Source organism: Perognathus longimembris, chromosome 3 (genome assembly GCF_023159225.1).
Source record: "Perognathus longimembris pacificus isolate PPM17 chromosome 3, ASM2315922v1, whole genome shotgun sequence".
NCBI classification, from domain to species: domain Eukaryota; kingdom Metazoa; phylum Chordata; class Mammalia; order Rodentia; family Heteromyidae; genus Perognathus; species Perognathus longimembris.
The window spans coordinates 90766587-90787388 of NC_063163.1; the positions used below are offsets into that span (position 1 = coordinate 90766587).

The 20802-nt window shown below is 43.2% G+C and overlaps 2 protein-coding genes across 6 annotated transcripts in view; both read right to left on the bottom strand.

Annotated features, from left to right (window-relative positions):
• Nucleotides 1-8196, bottom strand: part of Ankle2 (ankyrin repeat and LEM domain containing 2) — a 30782-nt gene extending 22586 nt beyond the window's left edge. Inside the window, exons 1-3 of the mRNA XM_048343214.1 lie at nt 7799-8196; nt 2930-3403; nt 630-836 (exon numbers count right to left, since the gene is read on the bottom strand). Coding sequence (XP_048199171.1) covers nt 630-836; nt 2930-3403; nt 7799-7979 — 862 coding nt within the window. The 5' untranslated portion in view covers nt 7980-8196. The remainder of the gene's footprint in view (nt 1-629; nt 837-2929; nt 3404-7798) is intronic.
• The window catches only part of Golga3 (golgin A3), a 55334-nt gene continuing 35018 nt past the window's right edge, over nt 487-20802 (bottom strand). For 4 of the 5 annotated variants that reach the window (XM_048343211.1, XM_048343213.1, XM_048343210.1 and 1 more), the window contains exons 19-24: nt 17626-17765; nt 16978-17110; nt 16226-16348; nt 15023-15184; nt 14104-14267; nt 10743-13484 (exon numbers count right to left, since the gene is read on the bottom strand). In XM_048343211.1, the coding sequence (XP_048199168.1) occupies nt 13313-13484; nt 14104-14267; nt 15023-15184; nt 16226-16348; nt 16978-17110; nt 17626-17765 (894 nt within the window). In that variant the 3' untranslated portion in view covers nt 10743-13312. Of the gene's footprint in view, nt 497-10742; nt 13485-14103; nt 14268-15022; nt 15185-16225; nt 16349-16977; nt 17111-17625; nt 17766-20802 lie in introns of those variants that run through there. The other variant, XR_007210489.1, reaches the window with a different exon arrangement.

Below are 20802 nucleotides of genomic sequence, written 5' to 3' on the forward strand. Positions count from 1 at the left end.
CTTTCTCAAATGGAAGATGGAGACCATGTAAGGCTAAGTAATGGAATAGGGGAAAGAAACAAACAAGCCTTTGACCAAGGATCAGCTACCCAGGCCAGAGCACCTTTTCTCTAAACCCAGCCACTTGGGAATTGTGTGGGAAGAGGGCACTAGAGCCAAGATCAAGCTTCTCCAAACAGAACCCTGGCTAAGTTGAGAAGCAGATGTGGTTAGATTTCTGCTTCCAACAGGGGAGACAAACTCAGATTTTTCAGATGGGAATGAAGATCAGTTTCAGCCTCAGTAGTACCCTAAATCCAGCTGGAAGCAGAAAGAGTGCCAGGAAGCAGACAGAAAGGGCAATAGTGTCTTTTCCCATGTTCCCATGGCCCACCTGACATGCTCAATTTTGGCTGGTAAGCTTCAGAGCCCAAATAGCTTCAGGCCCACTCAGCCTCTCCCAGCATCTTCTCTGAACCTACCACTGTGTCCCTAAATCTACCTCAGCTCCTTTCCCCTTTGGCTATTCAGTGCCAGGGGGTCAGCTCTTCCCTTCTGCCACATCAGATTCCTCTCACAGAAGGAGAAATGGAGTTGCCATACACCAGGAAAGAAGACTCAGGATAACAGTGAACCATAATATGGCTTACCTTTCAACCCAACACTGCCAAAGAGTGGTGCTATCTTCACAGGAGAGAGCGGTGGCACAGCTTTGCTTGGAGATGGGAAATAATCACAAATTCCTCTAGCAAATTTCTCAGCATCTTCTCTGGTTGGAAAAGCTTTAAATCGGGACCCTTTAATCATTTTGACAGCTTGCAATGCTTCTTTTTTGTCTTCATAAACATGGATCCTTTCTAGTTAGGAAAAGTAACAAAGGAAAACTAGAAATGAGTAACTGGAGCTCCTGAGTGAATGGAGACACTAGCTCTCCTTATTTGGATAGACTATAATGTATTTCAGAGAGGGAAGTTTTCAGTTTTACAAATACTTTATTACACTTTCTTGGATCTGTACTTCTTGAGTAAAAAAGTTCAGGGACAGTGCCCAGGTCTTGAGATTCAAGCCCTAGGACCTACACAAAAAAAATAAACAGTATTCATTCATATAGTTATCTGTGTTTATATTAAAAGTTAAGATATATTTACTTATCAAAATATATTATAAATATTTACAAATATAAAAATTAAAAACAGGAAGGTCAGGTGTGAGGAAGGAAGTGATTATTGCTCACAACTAATAGTTGGGTGAGAAGGAACCTTCACATGTACTTTTCATACTATACTACATTAAAGGTTTTATTTACTTTTGTGGGGTACTAGGGTTTGAACTCAGGGCTCTGCATTATGCCTCTTAAGTTATGTCTGCAGCCTTGTTTTCTTTTAGGTCACTTTTTGGTAGGATCTCACATATTCGCCTGAGGCCACCTACCTACAACTTGCTACATAGTAGAGACCATAGGTACACCCACAATGCCTAGCTTTATTGATTAAGATGGGATCTCACCCACTTTCTGCCGAGGGTTGCCTTGACTTGTGATTTTCTCAGTCTCCATTTCCTGAGATGACAGGTGTGAGCCATAGTACCTGGCTTAATTGGGCATTTCCTACAATAGGCTACTTTTGTAGTAATAAAGATTAAAAATTGTATCATAGTCATTTCCCAACATCACTGACTCTTCTTTAAAAGGATCTGATGATGGGCTGGGAGTATTGCCTAGTGGTAAGAGTGCTTGCCTCCTACACATGAAGCTCTCAGTTCGATTCCCCAACACCACATATATGGAAAACAGCCAGAGGGGGCGCTGTAGCTCAAGTGGCAGAGTGCTAGCCTTGAGCAAGAAGAGGCCAGGGACAGTGCTCTGGCCCTGAGTCCAAGGCCCAGGACTGGCCAAAAAAAAAAAAAAAAGGATCTGATGGTTGAAACAGAGATGGATGTGGCTTGGTGGCAGAGTGCTGGTCTACTATGCATGAGTTCCTGGGCTACATCCCTAGCATGGCAAAAAAACAAAAACAAAACATTCAACTGTATTTCATTCCACACAAGGCACAGATTATTTTTAACCAATCTCCCATTCTCACCACAAATGTGAGCACAAGAATAATAACAGCATGCATTTTATTATTTTTTTTTTCCAATCCTAGGGCTTGAACTCAGGGCCTGGGTGCTTCTTTTGCTCAAGGTTAATATTCTACACCACTTGAGCCACAGTTCCACTTTCGGCTTTTTGTGGTTAGTTGGAGATAAGAGTTCCACAAACTTAAAAAAGAAAAAAAAAAGTTTCACAGACTGTCTTTGTCACAGCTGGCTTTGAACCGCAATCCTCAGATCTCTGCCTCCTGAGTAGCTAGGATTAGGATTACAGGCATGAGCCACTGGCATCTGGCTTCAACAGTATGCAATTTCTGATAGTCCAATGAACATCCAATTTCCATTATTGTTTCCAATGCTGTTTTGTTTAAAATCATCATTCTTTGATGCTGAAAACTGTATTTCTATACTCACTGGTCATTTGTAGTCATTAATCTAAAACACAGATTATAATAAATTTAAAAAGGAGATGATTAATCAAAGTTGCTAACAAGCCAGGCACTGAGGATCTGAGGACTATGGATCAAAGGCAGGAAAATCCATGAGATTCATTTCCAATTAATCACCAAAAAAAGCCAGAAGGTGAGCTGTGGCTCAAGTGGTAGAGCACTATCCCTAAGCAAAAAAGTTCAGAGACAAGCTTAGACCCTGAGTTCAAGCCTCAGCACTGGCACGTGCATGCATGCATGCGCGCACACACACAGCCTACAAATAACTAATCAATATTTTCAAGTCATGCATCCAGATAACAAATATTGGTATCCGGGTAACAAATATTAAAACTTCTTCCTTAGATTTACAAGATTTAGGAAGGTAATAAATGTCACAAATGGTTAAGTTTAGGGAATGAGCACATTACCACTTCTCATAGGACCATCCTCATACACCGGACACACTCCATAGTACAGGGCTGGCTCCTTAGAGGTTGTCACTCCAGTCTTGTGGGTGTCAATCCCCACAGAAGGACTGAAAGGCAACAGACAGGCCTTAGATGGTATAGCTTCTTCCTCTGGAGGGTTCAAGCCCACATTGTAACCAAAATCTCTATCTTCAGAAAATTTGGTCTGTTCAGCTGGATTCCCTCTGGCACAAGTGGAGACCCTTGGTACACTCTGGCTGAATGCTGGGGATGTTGCTTCACTGTGGCTGGAAAGACACAAAGGCAATGTTCCACCTTGTTCTAGTAAAGCTCGAGCCAATTTCTTCTCAAAAATGAACCTCGTGGTTGATGTAATGGGTCCACATTTCAATCCAGCTTTGACAATTTCTTCTCTAAGGTCATCTGGATTCAGGAGTTTCAACTTAGCCAACACAGCATCCATTGTCACATCACCTAAGTCCAAGAAAGCAACAATCAACTTGGTGGACTAGAGGTGTACTTCAGTAGTAGAAGACATGAAAAGGGTGCTCCCAGTTTTGCAGAGGACTCTGCCTTTTACACAGTGTCCTTACTCTGAAGTCACCTTTCAAACTTATCCTAGTAGTTTTGTTAGGTTTTGTCCCAGCAACCAAGCAAAACTAAACAGAACTACATAACATTATGTCATATCACTATGGCCTTCAGCAATTTTTTAAACTCTAAGCCTCAGATTCCTTACCTATGAAGTGGACATAAAAGCTCTACTTTTAGGTTATAATGAATATTAGATAAAATGATACATGTGAAGTCTGTACTATTGATTCTGACACTGATAAATTGTCCATAAATGTCAATTACAACTATTAAGTTGTCAAAGAACAGACGCTTCTTGATCTTTCAGAATGAGTAATAGCATGCTAGAAAGTCAGAATAAAGATAAAAACATAAAGTCAGGCATGGTGCTGTACGTCTATAATCTCAGTACTTGAGAGACTGAGGCAGGAGGGTCCAGAGTTTGAGGCCATATGGACTACAGAGTAAGTTTCAGCTTGGGCAACACATAACACTCTGTCTTAAAGAAACAAAACAAGAGGCCAGGCACTAGTGGCTAACATCTGTGGCTCACGCCTGTAATCCTAGCTACTCAGGAGACTAAGATCTCAGGATCACTGTTCGAAGCCAGCCCAGGCAGGAAAGTCTGTGAGACTCTTATCTCCAATAAACTACTCAGAAAACCAGAAGTGGCACTGGGGCTCAAAGTGGTAGAGTGCTAACCTTGAGCAAAAAAGTTTAGGACAGGCTCTGAGTTCAGGCCACATTACTGACCAAAAAAAGCAACAAAAATGTACACTGTTACTAGTAGTCATACTGCAAGACACAGAGGTCTCTGTGTTCATGTGTATACACAGAAACAAAGTTAAGACAGAAACTCATGGAATTGGTTACAAATTAGACTAGGAAGGAACCAGGAAAAAAGCTGGTAGGGAACAGGAATAACACTTGTGATTGTAAGCATTTAGACTTATTTTTTGATGATCAAGAGGCAAGTAAAGATGGTGGAGGTCCCCAAATGTAACACAAACCAAAACAAATGAACCTAACTATTGCAATGAATAACAGAGGAGTGGTGGGAAGCTGACCCAAGTGACTCTAGAAAAGTGTTGTACACAATTACACAAACTAGTGGTTGTTTCCCACAGTGGAATGGGTAGGTATTCTGAAGTTATTTTATATGTATTTTAGGATGAAGCAAATGACTAAAATACATTATTGCGTCTAGCAGACAGAGAAAGGGAAATGCGATGAGATCAGGGATCAGGAAACCACTTTCGGAAAGGTCAGAGAAGCACCTGAGAATTTGTGAGACAGGAAGCCATTCCAGCACTCAAGAACAGCTATCAATTACATATAAACAAGAAAACAGGACTGTGTTCCAAGGAGCTTTTACTCACAAGTTGGGGCCACAGTTCACTTGCCCTTGAGCCTATAAAAAGCTGTGATGCAGCACTGAAATCTAAAGTGTGGGTAAAACACCACTAATCTTGTGTAGATTGACCGATTCATGGATAGACTGGTAAACAGAAGCAGACAGAGATGTGGAGATTGTACTAGGTCTGTAGTATCGACAATTAGTATTGCATCATTATTAATTCCTGCTTGTTGTATGTGCTGTGTGATTATGTAGCATACTAACATGTAGGGAATCTCTGGCAATGGTATACAAAATTTCTTTAACTTTTTATTTCAAAATAATTGTAGAATCACAAGAGGTTGCAAAATGTGTACAGCATTCCCATGGGCCTGTCACCCAGCTTCCCCTGAAAGTAAGTTGTACATAACTATGGTGCATTATCAAAACCAGGAAACCAACCTCACATAATATAGTGAACAAACTGTGGACCTAGCCAATATCTACAGGCATTCTTTTTATGTAAGATTTTCTGACAGGCTATCACATGTACAGACTTGTGTATTCACCATGAGGGCACAGAAATGCCCCATCACAAAAAAATCTCTTTCCTGCTGTTCCTTACAGTGACATCCAATCTCTCCCACTGTCCCCAGACCCTAGTAACTATTAATTTGTTTTCTATCACAATTAGTTTCAGACCTTATGCCATTGGTTTTTCTCATTTAGCATCAAGCCACTGGAATCCCATCCAGGTTGTTGAGTGAACCCTGCTAAGGAGCACCTTAGAGTATAAACATGCCAGTCTGCTTAACCAGTCATCACTTGAAAGGTATCTGGGCTGTTTCCAGTTTTGCGCAATTACAAATAAGATTGTTCTGAATATTCATATACGAGTTTTGTGTGGAGCAGTTTCATTTCTCTGGAACAAAAGCTCAGGAATGTATAGCAGACCTAACTTCCTTGAGATGCTGCCAGGCAGGGTGGTTTCGCTATTTAACATTCCTACCCACAACAAAAGAAAGATTTTGTTCCTCAGCATCTCTGCCAATTTTTGGAAAGAATACTATTTTACCTTAGTCATCCTAATATATGTGTAGTGGTATCTTAATTTATTTCCCTATCTGCTGATAATGCTAGCTTTTTCGCGAGTTGTTGGTTTGTACAATTTTTATAATATTGTACAAACTTAAAATGCTTAAAAAATAAACTACTAGAAATTGAAAAGAAATTCTTACATGGAAAAAAGATGTTGCAAACTGTGGTGTCTTAGTGCTATAGCCTACTGTAGTGCCACACTCTTGCTCTGATTCAGTGCTTCCATTTTCAGTGTCTTGAATTATGTTTTTGATAGTGTTAATGGTATAAATGCATAAATAAGTATTTTACTTACTAAAATTTACCCTAACATCTCCTTAAGGGGACACGAGAAGACAAAGTCAAACATGATGGCGGGTGCTGGATTCACTGTCCACAGACCCACATCCCATCTGGCCTTTGCCACAGCCACAGTTTGATACCAGAAGGAACCTGACTTTCCAGCAACTGTTTCTTCCATTGTAAAGCTAATACTTGAGCAATAAATTATCCTTAAGGAAGGCTGAGAATGTAGCTCAAGAGACAGAGTGTTTGCTTACCACATCCAAGACCTTGGATTCAATATCCAGCACCACTAAATAAGTTGCATATAATTCCAATGATACCTAAGGCTTTAATTACTCCTAAGAAACTGTTTAGTCCTGAATTTCGAAGGTGAGGGTTATCAGTTTTGTCTCCTACTAATAAAATGTCATCTTATCAGAGTACTAAGGAAACTATCTTCCTGGAAGATATCAGCCTTCTAACAAGAGGGTAAATTAAACATGGTCCCCTGATGAACACACAAGACTGCAAGCACCAACCTGAAAGCTGCTAACCTACATGAGCTAGTCTTAGAATTTATCTGTCATCTGTGTTGAGTGCTCCTGTTTGTGGGGTGTTTTTTTGTTGTTGTTGCTGTTGTTTTTCTTGGTCGGTCATGGGCTTGAACTCAAGGCCTGGGCGCCATCTATTAACTTGTTTGCTCAAAGCTTGCGCTCTACCACTTTGAGCCACAGTGCCTCTTAGAGTTTTCTGGTGATTAACTGGAGCTAAGAGTCACATGGACTTTCTAGTCCCGGCGGGCTTCGAACAGTGATCCTATGATCTCAGCCTTTTGAGTAGCCAGGATTGCAGGCCTGAACCAACAGCGCATGGCTGACTCCTGAATTTTTTTTTTTTTTAAACTCCAGACCATTCCCTGGAACACCAGCTTGAGACACAGGCTGCCTCCGCAGCAGCTCTACATAGATGACACAAATATCACAGTGACATCATGTCCTACAGTGTGCAAATTTAGTCAGCTCTCACAAAACATAGCGTTATTATTCCTATTTTTCTAATAAACAGGCTGGACAACAGTAGTTGAGCAACCTGCTGCATGATGAAAAGTCTCACTGCAGTTATGAGGTGGGGCCAGGAGCTCAACTCATTATGACACATGAACACCCTCCCCCCACCCCCATCCTGACACAAGACTGCTTCCCGGTCAGTTACCTCAAACTTAAAACCACCAACACACAACTTCCCACCTCTCCTCGCAGACTGGACAATCCCCTACAAAGCAGTAAATGGCAACCCACTCTTCCACTTCCTCCGGCCCCAAACTCTGGAGTCGCACTTGACTGTCCAGGCACCAGTAACCGCACTTGGCTCCGCGCTCAAACCCTCAGAGAACTGAGCAACCCCTTCCCCTCCACCTCTTCCCTATGTCCCTCCTCGCAGGAAGCCATCTCTCTCTGGCGGGGCTCACAGCGGCCAGGAGGCCCCTTCCCACCGACACGCCGGCTCCTCCCGTCGGGCGGAGTCCGCCGCGCTCTTCGGCGCGGAGGCCGACCTTAAGGACCCGGCGGGCCTCGGAGCCACCCGCTGCCGCGACTCACCGGAGAGGGGTCCCGTAGCCGCGTGGGGAGGCGGGGCAGGCGTCCCGCTCCCGCCCAGGCCCCGCGGCCGCTTTTCCAGTCGCCTCACCAGCCAGCGCACGGCAATGAGCAACACCGAGGCGCCCAGCAGCTCCCAGGCCAGCGCCACCCATTCAGCCGCCGCCAGCCGAGGCCACAGCATCGCCGCCGCCTCCCCCGTCCGAGAGAGGCTCCGGCCCCGCAGCTGCCCGCGTAGCTGCCGGCGCCTCGCCCGCCTGAGGCCCCGCCTAGCTGCCCGCGCCGCTGCCTACTCGGGGGCCCCGGCACGGGGGGAGGCGGAGCGTCGCGCGCGGGCCCGGCGTCTCCCGCTCACGATGGCCGGGTCAGGGACAGGGCCCCAGGCGGCGCGGCTGGGCAGCATCGGTGAGGGTCCTGATTCACGCGCAAGCGCCTCAGGCAGTGTCGCGGGCAGCCGGCGCGGTCCTGACGTATGCGCGTCGCCGGCGCCCCGGGTGGGCGGGGCCGGCCACCAGGGCGTCCCGCAGCCGCACTGCATGCGAGCTCGCGCACGGACTAGTGGCCGGAGCGGGTGGGAAGTAAGGGCTCTGCTGAGGGAACTGGCCCGGCCGCCGTCCCCGCGCCGGGCTGGGGGCTCTCGGGAAGGTGAGTCACTGACGCGGGAAGGCGTGCAGGGTAGGTGGTTGGAGGATGTGTATGTACATTATGCCAAGGCTAAAAAGTGCCTTGTTGGAATGAAATCTTGACACTTGTGTTTCAGCTACCAAGTACAGATGGTATGGCGTACGAATTTTCTACTGAACCATCGGTAAAAAGCATTGCTCTGTTCTCCCGAGACAAACTCTCAGCCGTGACTGGACACGCCGCGCAGGAAGCAAATGGATAGTGATGAACACAGCTGCCTTGCTGTGCCCTCAAACACGGGATGGGTGGTTCTCCTGCTTCCTCTCCATTTCCCCTAAGAATGCAAACAGGCAGGTGGGGCCCAGGGCAGCTGTCCAGGTCTCAGGTGGAAGCTTCTGCTGAAACGGAGATGTATTTGTGCCCTGAGCACTAGGAAGCTGACTTGATCAGTCATTTTAATGCTTGGGCTATGGGGAAAAGACAACTGCTCTCACTCAAGCCACTGATTTTTGGGGTTTCACTAGCCTGGCCAATGCCTTCGTGCCAGAATTTCCAGTGGAATTCAGCAAAGAAGGGAACCTAGAATCACCCCACCTAGTGCAGTCTAAGTGCAATTAAACAGAACAATCAGGGGAGACTGGAAAACTGAACTCCCTTAGTGTAGGTTTTGGTACAATTCTTAATGACAATTTTCTTGAACTCTTGCCCTAACACTTTTTCTTTTTAATAAAACTAATCTCACTACGTAGGCTAGGTTGGCTTCAAACTTGGTGACCCTCCTACCCCAGCCTTGTGAATGTTGGGATTATAGTTGCACATCATCACCATGCCTGGCCTTCCTCTTTTTTTGCCCGTCCTAGGGCTTGAACTCAGGGCCTGGGCCCTGTTCCTGAGCTTCTTTAGCTCAAGGCTAGGACTCTACCACTTTTGAGCCACGTAGCACCACTTCTGGCTTTTTCTGTGTATGTGGTACTGAGGAATTGAACCCAGGGCTTTATGCATGCTAGGCAAGCACTCTACCGCTAAGCCACATTTCCAGCCCTTCCTTTGTTCCTGATCTCAGATCACAAGGCTCCAGTGATGGAGTAGGGGTCTAATTCACACATGGACTTTGAGTGATCTCCAGCAAGAAAGGTGTGATCAGCTTGTTTGGGAAATCCAGAAAATAAGGCTAGAGGTGCCTTCTGAGCCCAGATGTGTTGAGTGAGCACTGCTGCTGTGCCTGATGAGGACTTAATGGTGAGACCAATTCCCCAGAATACTTTGAAGTTGCTATCTAGTAGACAACTCGAGGAGCAAGCACTTCCTAAACCTGAACTTCCATAGGCTTTAAAGCCTTGAGGGCTTTCAGGGTACTGTCTCAAACCCTAACTCAAGTATGAGAAGGTCATGGCCAGTGAATGGAGTGGCCAGGTTGGAGCCCATACCATCACAGGGGTTGTAGGAGTAGATAGTGGATATGTAAGTCCACTTTATGCAAAGGTGGGCAAAGAATAGTGCAAAGAATGGCACAGATGCTTAACAACAGTTTAATAGTGCTTGCTTGCTGCTTCCAGGAAAAAGGCCTATGTCAAAGCACACTCGTGGTAATATGCAGAATTCGCTCCAAATGTAAACACATGCATAAGGGAGGCAGAATTCCAGCAAGTACTTCAGATATCAAGAGGTTGCTGTGAGTTCCTCTTAATCTAGGGAAAGGTTTGGAGACTATGCTAGCAACTATTACATGCTTACCCATCAAACTGGTTGACAGAGGTATAAATAACACATCTTACAGTGGCCCCATAATCAGCTTCCTAGTACTTTAGATTGTAGTCACCTAACCATTATGTAAGCTAATAAAATGGAGCTGTAGGAAAGAAAGATCCAACCAAGTCAAATTCTGCGACTGGTTTCTTTTTGTATTTTTTCAAATTGCGCAGGTTTTTTAGTAGTAATATTTAGTTGAAAACTATACTTGGCTAACCCTTACTGATTAGTAATAAAGGACAAATGCAAAAATAAATTAGGAGTGATAGTACTAAGATGAAAGAATCACATCATCAGGATTAACCTATCAGGCCAGTGGCTGATAAGACCAGCAAGGGAAGGGTCGGGCCAAAAGGATCCCAGTGTTCTCTGTACTGCACACTTCTCTTTCCGTGCTGCTTGCCATGGCCTGCATTGTCATGTGCTTCTCTTGCCTGGTCTAAAGCAACAAGGAGCTAGAACTTCACATCCTGCCTCAAACCTTGGCAGAAAGAATTCTCTTTCAAAACTCACTTTAACACAGTATTTAACATGAGATAAAAAATTAAAATGAAGCCCCCCCTCAATGAAATAGGAAAACCTTTACCAAAAATAGTTTATTGCACAAAATTTAAGGAATTCCCAAGCACGCTTATATTCATTAAAAAATCAACATGCTTTTTAAAGTTACAATCTGTGACACAAACTGTGACACATGGTAACACCTTTTCTAGGAAAGCCCCAACCTGAGGGCTTTTTGAAGAAAAAATTTTTTTAAATAGGAACAAAACAGCTGAATTTTTCAGACCCTCCTAAAGCATCAATCCATGGATCCTATCAGAACCTGAGACCACTATAAAATGAGATTTAAAAAAAAAAAAAAACTATAGGTGTATTAGGTTAAGGCTCATTCTGTCTCACACCTCAGGGTTACTAATGTTACTGGGGTCTTTGGAAGAAAGACTTTAGGGCATTTTTGTTTCAAATACACTGGTCCCTTTCATTTCCAGAATCTACATGACACCTTATTTTTGTTTAGGGAAATATTCATGAACAGAGGAATACAGTGACTACTGGTCTATAGCCTTTTCAGTATCTCTATACCAATTGAATGTAGGAAGCCTCTGATCCAAAACTGTAGGTGTGCATAAAAATCGAAGCACAAAGATGGACAGAGGCTGGAGCTAAGACAGGCTAGGCCCTTCATGGATCCAATGTGGCCCTGACAGACACAGAAAGATGGCAAGGCCTAAAGGAGTTGCCATTTCTGAGGATGTAAAAACACATACTCAGGACATCAGAGCAAAAGAAAAGGGGTAAGGACAAAAGAAAGGGATGAAGACAGGAGAAAGACTTACACTTGGTAAATTAAGTGAGAATGAGTTTATCTTCTCCTAAGAGAAAAATAGTGAATCCCACTCACTCAGCGACATGAGCATGGAGAGAGAAAAATTCTGCCTCAGAACAAGCCCAGGTATTATTTCTTGAAACAAGATAACAGAAGCAAAATAAATAAGAATGTAAATTACCATCTTTTCTATTGGTACAAGAACGATGTAGTTAAAACAATTTCCTGGAAGTTAGCTGTGGCTCTAGTAGAGCACCAGCTTTGAGCAAAAAAGCTAAGCAACAGTGCCTGGGTCCTCAGTTCAAGCCCCAGTACGTGCACAAAAAACAATTTCCAATTTAAGGTAAAAAGTAGGGCATATTTAAAATGAAGTTTTCAAGTATTATTTCAAGATTAACCCTGAATAAATGATATACACATTTAAAAGTTCTGATACTTTCTAGGGGATATTTTTAAAACACCAAACATCTTTAAAGTTAATCCTTTAACTACATCAGTTAACCTTCTAACACTATAACAAGAGAACACAACTTAAAAATTCCATACTTTTTTTTCAACGAAGTAGTCACAGGTATTCTATGAACAGGGTTGATCAGTAACATTTAGAACTTCACTTTCATATCAGATCTGCTTGCACAAACCACCTAGACCCTCCTTCTTTCCTTCCCTCCTAACTCATTACAAGTTTCATTTTAGATTTTCTTACCAAACCAGGGGGAAACTTAAAGACTTCAATTCTGTCAGTCCACATCTGTAGCTTTATCATGTTAGGTAAGAAGCAAATCCCAGGGAAATCTCATGAAGTAGGTGCTGGACTTCAAGCAGAGCATAGTCTCTTAACCACCTGTGTCTCATGGGATCACCAACACTTTCTTCCAGACATAGTACTACCTATGACTTTAGCTAACACTAGCATGCTCCAAGGGCCCGGGGCCTCTCCTGAATGCCAACAGGCATTCACAGGTTTGAGTAAACACCATCTCATGGAGCATGGAGGTGTAGCCTACAGTCCATAGATGAGTTTAAAGCCTCTTCCACTCTCCTTCAGGTCTCTGCACTCCCCAAATGTCAGATCAGCTTGTGGGGACATCAGGTCCTTGTGTTTCCTGATGGCCACTGAGCCCAATCAAGGGTCTGACTTAGTCTTACCTGGTGACAGTCAGCCAAGGTGGGTAGTGACCACACAGACTAGTGGCCTTAACAGGTCAGTGCTATGAGTTACAAAGACATTGACAGAAGAAAAGACTGTCAAGAAAAACTAAAACAAGAAACCTTTTCTGTGCAAGAATATTTGGTTTTAGAATATAAATAAAGTAATATTTCTAAAATAAAACTTTATGACATCCTACATGTACAATTACCAACAGCAGATTTTTCAAAATGCCATCAATGCAGACAATTAGATCCTTCCTTAAATAATATAGGCATAGGCTTTTAAGAGATTTTCATTATATATACAGCTTATGATGGGATGGCTATTAAGAAACAAATGAAATAAAAAGCCAAAGGTGAAAATAAGACTGCAGCAAAGTAAAGCTCTTACTGAGTGAAACAGAAAAGTGAGAAACATCATCCTAGCCGGTCTAGGCACTGCTGACCACACACTCTGTTGTGCAAAATTCCTACCAGGGCCTGGCTGCTGGCATCACCTATCATCACTCATGACTCATCCTTGACTCTCATTCTGTTATTTTACTCCTTGCTAAAGGCAAAAGCAAAATTTACACTTCATCTTAGAAAAACGTCAAATAAATAATATTGACAAAAGAACATTCCTTCACACAGCTGCCCACACTTGGTGGCAAGGATGGTGATGGTCACTGATCCAGCCCTTCTCTGGGAGCCCTACTTTGATCATGTGGCTCTGTGTCTCCCCGGGGGTGGGCGTGCTCTCCAGTGGTAGCTTCCACCTGAGCCCATGAGGACAGAGACTCGTGCACAGTGATGGTGTGTTCCTCCATCTGGCGTTGCAGACTGTCCATCTCCTGCCTGAGGACATGAGAAAAGGGAAAGGAAGATCTGGTCACATGAGGCCCAGGCAGACCAACCATCCATAGCTACCACTAACAAACTGGAGCTGGATACACTGGCTCATTGGTATGCATGGTGCTTTTAAAGACAAATAAATGTCTAACCAGATAGCAAAAACAGCTATGCTCACAGAAGGCAAAGTTCTAAGCATTTGTCTTCATTTTTAGCAGAAGTCAGGAGACCATCTGGCTCAGCTTCTGCTTAAGAGAGATACTTCCACCAGGACCATATTAAAGATTAAAGACAATATACCCAAGGGTCCAAGTGGGAACCATTGCCTGAGGCATCACCTGCCCATGAAACCTTACTTTGCATGCCCCGTGACACTGGCCTCTTGGATCCTAAGCAAAGAGACTCAGTCCACGGATGACAGGCATAAAATGTCTGGTTGACCACAGTAGTTCATGCAAGCACTTTCACATTACAACATGGAACTAGAGGCTCTGCCTCTCAGAAGCCCTAACAGGCAGAAGCCTACTCAGGTGCTTCTGGCACTCCATGGGGGCCACAAGAGAGTCTCTTCTAAATTAAATGTCATTTCAAAGGCTAAATGAAATGCACAGAATACAGTTCATACTTGAGCTGCTGCAAACAGCTATTCAGGTTCTTGAGAGGCTCCTTGCTCACGGCAGGTGGGGGTCGTAGCAGCTCTTCCAGAAGCGAGGCTGGGACAGGGCAGTCAGGGATCTTGATGGGTGTTGCAGGGCTGGAGGAGTTGGCCTCACTTTTTGGCTCCTTCCTCTGTTTACAAAATCATATCATTAGCTTCTTCATGTCTCCCCATTAGTCTCTGCTATGACAGGGGCCAAGAAGGCCCCTGTACAACATAAAGCCCCCAAAGAGGCTTTCTAAATCAATACAGCCTGGTTATCACCAGACAAATGTGGGCTGGTCAACAGCTTTATTCCTAATGTGTATAGGCAAGTACCATTTATGTATGGACCTTTGGGAGAACACAGCTAGACCCCAAACTAGAGCTCTCCAATAGGTGACCCACAGCCTCAACTCTGAGATTCCCTAAGAAATTAAGTAGATTATCCAACTCACTGAGCCTTTTCCAGAACCTAAAAGCTTTTCCACCAGTAGCAAATTATGCTAGACTGAGAATACTTATATAGTCTGTGATTAGAAAGCCTGGTATGTCAGTACTCAAGCATATGGTATGGGGTCCCACCAAAGCCTACACTACCGCTATCAAACTATTCTTTCATTTCACTTAAAAGTATAATACCAAAAAAAAAAGTATATTACAGCAAATAGTATTTGGCTTCATGAAAAAAAGAGTAAACATTCCATTAGACTAGATACCAAATGTAATGATTTAGTCTACTGTCCAAACAGAATCCTCTATAATTTAATTTCACACAGCAGTTACTCAAAGTTGACTATAACTGCTTTATGTGTGAACTATGAGACAACCTATCAGCCTCTTGCCCAAACAAATCCACACATAGGAGGTGTTAGCTTAATTAGAAGGGGCATGGCCTGAATACCACCTTGGCTGTGCTTCGACGGAGGTCCAGTTTGAGCTGCTGGTTCTGCTGAAGTAGAGTCTTCATGCTGTTCTTCAGCTCAGATACTTTGGCTTGAAGCATAAATTTATCCTTCTGGGTCATCAACAGATCTTCTTGAGCCATCTCCAACTCAGACTTGGTATTCTAAGGAAAGTGAATTCAGATGTAGAAACTAAAAGATCTTAAGCACAATTCTAAGATCTTAAGTTTGTATGTTGGTTCTAAGATTGATTTTCGCTAGGGATATGGCCTAGTGGCAAGAGTGCTTGCCTTGTATACATGAGGCCCTGGGTTCGATTCCCCAGCACCACATATACAGAAAACGGCCAGAAGTGGTGCTGTGGCTCAAGTGGCAGAGTGCTAGCCTTGAGCAAAAAGAAGCCAGGGACAGTGCTCAGGCCCTGAGTTCAAGGCCCAGGACTGGCCAAAAAAAAAAAAAAAAAGATTGATTTTCATAGGACAACATTTTAGGACAATTTCCTCACCAGTTCATACACTTTGTGAATAGTCCAATAAGAATCATACTATCAACATTTTTACTCAAGTTCCTTGCCTTTGCATAAGAAACAGCAATATGTACATGACTATGTTCCACAACCAATTTCAAAAATCTGTTTAAATTCCAATGTCAGCTACAAGAATAAGTGTAAGCATTCCTAGGAAACAATACAAATCAATTCTAACTGGCTCAAGTCATTTGTTTACAAGTGCACAATCTTCCCAAGCTGTGTTTCTGATCCTTTCCATGAGTAGTGAAGAGTGCACACTGATTCTCCATGGAAAGTTTACCAAAACAGTCTCGTTCTGTCTCCTCTCTCTCTCTCCTATATTGTTTAAAAATGTCATGTTCCTGGCACACTTCACACAACTTAGCAGAGGGATGGATTTGAGCATCAGATTCAGCTCCACCTGCATCTATCTAGCTGTGTAACCATGCAGATGTAGTCTCCTCCTAAAATGGGGGCAGTGTCTTCAGAAACAGGGTATCCAATTCAGTAAGCACTCTTGTAATGCAAGTAGCACACTGCCTGGCAGATAGTTAGCACAGTATCAGGAACTGGTGTCTGATCACTAACTTGTGGAATGTTGCTGTGATCCCAGGGACAGGAATAACACTACCTCCACCCCAATCCTGGGAACAGGGACAGCACCACCTCCACCCAAATTGTGGGACAGGGACAGCACCTGCAAGGATTGTTGTGTTCCCTCCAGTTCCTTCTTGCCCTGCTGCTCTGTCAAATCCAGCTGCTGCTTCAAGGACTGAATCTCTCGATCTTTCTGATCCAACTCCCATTTGAGATTTTCCATCTAAAAAGAAAAAGGAGGAGGTACATGACCAAGACTTTTCTTTTTTTTTGGGGGGGGGGGTGCCAGTCCTGGGACTTGATGCTGTCTTTGAGCTTTTTTGCTCAAGATTAGTGCTTTACCACTTGAATCACAGCTCCACTTCTGGGTTTTTGGCTGGTTAATTGGAGGCAAGAGCCTCACCAATTTTTGTGCCCTGGCTGGCATTGAACAGTGAATCTCAGACCTTAGCTTCCTGAATAGATAGGATTTATAGTTGTGAGCCACTGGTGCCAGTGGCCAAGACAATTTTAAAGGGACATAACTTCTTTTTTTTTTTTTTCCTTGTACCAGGGCTTGAACTAGAAATAGGCCTTGTGCTAGCTCAGTTTGTCAGCACACAATTAGTGCTCTACTACTTAAGCCACGCCTCCAGTCCTGCTTTATTTTGCTAACTGGAAACAAGAGTTTCCTGACTTTTTTGTCTAGGCTGGCTTCAAACAATGATTCTCCAGGTGCCAGCCTCCAGAGTAACTAGGATTATAGCTCAGATTAAAATGACATACAGAAAAATGACCATATTATTTCTGCTAATCTTTTTATAATGTTTCTTTCTGAGGAGACAGAGCTTGGATTGGTAACTCAGCTATCACCTCTTGGCTTCCCACAGGTTGCTGACTTAGTTGTACATCCAGCTGCTGCTGTAGGAGCTGGAGCCGGGTCCGGGTCTCTGCCAGTTCTGCCTGGAACTGTGTTATTTCTTGTAAATGTTTCCCTTCCCGAATCCTGCATGTAAAAAATAAAATATAATGAAAGGATCCTCTGTCCAATCCTCTATGTATCTGACTCAATGCCACACTAGTATGGAGCTACAATGGAGCACAATATAGCTTGTGAGTGCTCATACGATGGCTCTTTCTGTTCCAGGAAGGATGAACAAGAAAAGGAGGGGGTTAGGGCAAGGGATAAGCTCAGACTTCCAGAAGCAGAGCTAGATAATTCTACTTCTTTAATTTGCCTCAAAAGTACTTAGTAACGTAGTAAAAGGTGACCCTCATCCTATTAAATGTGAATTAAAGATAGAAGGAGGACCCAGACAGCTATTCTTTTTTTTTCTTTTGAAGGTTCATAAGGAGGTTTATTAGTGAGTCTTTTTTTTTTTTTTGAAGGTTCATAAGGAGGTTTATTAGTGGGGCTTTTTTTTTTTAAGCAGACAGCTATTCTTGTACCAAGAAATGCTGTATGGCCTTCTGCCACTGAGGTCACTGTGATCAGCTCTTAGATATTCGCCAGGTACTCACTGGAGCTCGTCGGCCTCGGACTGCAGTGTCTGTACCAGGTGCTCCTTGGCCTGCAGCTCTTTCTTCACCTCACTTAGTTCCAATGTGGCTGCCTTGAAGTGGCGGCGGTTGTGTCCAGCTTCCATCCTAGCAGCAGCCACCTAGGAGGAAAAGAAAAAGCTAATGTTAACATACCAAGGACTAGGGTGAAGGCCGCCCCAAACCCATGAAGGTCTTGGCTGCTCCTGTATTTTTCTTCTTCTCAAGATCAAGTTTCCAATAAAGATCAAGATGCTTGCTGTGGTGCCCACTATCCAGTAGGTGAATGGCATGTGACTACTGGTCTCTGCTAAACGAACAAATTTATTCATGATTTTCTTAGTCCTAATAGGTATTATATTCTTCAAATATGTTTGCTTATTCCTAGTTAAATTTATTTACAGTTCTTAGAACGAGACAAGCAATTCCCAGGAGAATTACAAAAAAAAAATTCCATATTTTCTAATAATTTAGTTTTCTTATCTAACTATACTAGCAACCACTTTATCTTAAAACAATTACAATACAATAGATCAATATTAATAACAACAAAATATTCATAATATGTGATAGATCAACATAAGGAAAGCACTGATATGAATTAAAGAAACAGCTCTTGGTTGGGATGTGTGCCAGTGGTAGAGTGTTTTGCCAAACATGCCTCATAAGAGGCATGATTTTAAGAACTGTCAACAAAAGGGAAAAAAAGCTAGGGGCTGGTGGCTCATGCCTGTGATCCTAGATATTCAGTAGGCTGAGATCTGAGGATTGTGGTTCAAAGTCAGCCCAAGCAAGAAAATTGGTGAGACTCTTAACTCCAACAAACTACTCAGAAACAGCCGGAAGTAGCACTGTGGCTCGAGGAGTACAGTACTAGGCTTGAGCACAAAGAGGATCAGAGACAGTGCACAGGCCCTGACTTCAAGCCCTGGGACCCACAGGAAAGAAAAAAATAAAGAAAACAATGACAAAGGGGCTGGGAATATGGCCTAGTGGCAAGAGTGCTTGCCTTGTATACATGAAGCCCTGGGTTCGATTACCCAGCGCCACATATATAGAAAATGGCCAGAAGTGGCGCTGTGGCTCAAGTGGCAGAGTGCTAGCCTTGAGCAAAAAGAAGCCAGGGACAGTACTAATGCCCAGGACTGGCAAAAAAAAAAGGCAAAAACCCAAACTCCTATTAATAATATTAGTGGACTCAGTAAAGATTGAAAGTGAAAGTGATCAGTACTTCATTTAATCTTTATGATTTTTTTTAAGTTACTATCAGGGTTGGAAGTGTGACATAGTGGTACAGTGCTTGCCTAGCATGCATGAAGCCCTGGGTTCAATTCCTCAGCACCACATAAACAGAAGAAGCTGGAAGCAGCGCTGTGGCTTAAGACGTAGAATGCTAGCCTTGAGCAAAAAGAAGCCAGGGACAGTGCTCAGACCGAGTTCAAGCCCCAGGACTGCCGGAAAAAAAAAAAAGTTACTATCACTTACTACTGCAGATAAGAAAAGAAACCTACATGCACTGAGCGAAGAACATTAAGTCCCACTCACAACTATTCTTAGAAAAAAGAAATCAAAATCCCCATTTCAGTTATAAATTTCCTACTTATGCCTTTTTTAAGACAAGAATAAAATTAAGTGATAACTAAGCCCAGAGCAAAAGACAAACTTAAGGGCCGGGCAGGAAGAAAGTTACCTACATTAGTACAGAACTGTTATAAGCAACAATCCTTCAAGCAAGATCTAGATCTTGTGGGCTATAAACAAGTCAATCATTGTTCATACCAAAATATTCTTATTACATTATATTAATTTTGCTGGGTGCTGCTGGCTTACGCCTGTGATCCTAGCTACTCAGGAGGCTGAAGTCTGAGGATCTCAGTTCAAAACCAACCAGGCAGGAAAGTCTGTAAAACTCATATCTCCAATAAACTTAAAAAAAAAAAAAAAAAAAAAGTAAAGCTGTGGCTCAAATGGCTAAGCCTTAAGGAAAAGCAGCTCAGGGATAGCACCCAGGCACTGAGTTCAAGTCCCAGGAAAACATACACATACACACACACACACACACACACACACACTCACACTCCAAGAAATGAAGACTACATTTCATCCCTATTCTATCATCATAGAGATGTTCTTATAGATGTGGCAAAATCTAGATCATAAGCTTTATTTTATTTTGAGAATTGTAACTTGTAAAATAATCAAGGGGTAAAGTGAGGTGGTGTTCTTTTCCACACTTCTTCAGAGACAATTAGTTATCCCTCCTAGTCACTTCCTATGTCCACAAGTACACACATAGCAAGTGGCCCTGAGTGTATTCTGTGCTAGGCACTGGGGGTTTCAGCAGGAAGTTCACATTCCAATAAAGAAACTTTGAAGAACAGGGTCTAAGATAAAATGCATAGCACAAGCGTCTGCCAAATGATTTGCCTTATTGATCACTGACTACCTAGAGTATGGCTCTTTCTACTGAAAATACTTTCTTGAGACAGGACTTTGCAATGTAGACTAGGCTGGCCTCAAATTCAGGATCCTCCTGCTTCAGCATCCTTGGTGCTGGGGTTAGGCCTGAACTACCACACCCAGATTCTTGTCTACATTTCCCTTTTTTTTCTAGTACTAGAGATTCAACTCAAGACTTTGTGATCAAGTGCTCTACCATCTAAGCCACATTCCAGGCCACTTGTCTGCTTCTTAGCACAAACAAAAGGTGTTTTTTTCAAATCTGGCATTACAGAGGATGTATTTTCCTAGCAATGACTAATGCATGTATACACATGTGGATCAATCCACTCTCCCAGTTTTGCATAGATTATTTTTTCCCTTGGCCATCGCGGCACTTGAATTCAGGGTTTGGGTGCTGTCCCTGAGCTTTTCTGCTCAAGACTAGCTGTACTCTACCACTTTGAGCCACAGTTACACTTTCAGTTTTCTGGTGGTTAACTTGGAGATAAGAGTCTCATGGACTTTCCTGCTCTGATAGGCTTTAAACCATAATCCTAAGATGTCAGCTTCCTGAGAGGCTAGGATTCCAGGCAGTAGTCACCAACACCTGGCTGAATGGCATTTTTTAATCTCAGCAGCCTCTGTCATCACAATCCTATGATGACAACTGTTCTCCCTAGAGAAGAGTCCCAGGAGAGAGAGTTGCTTATATGTATG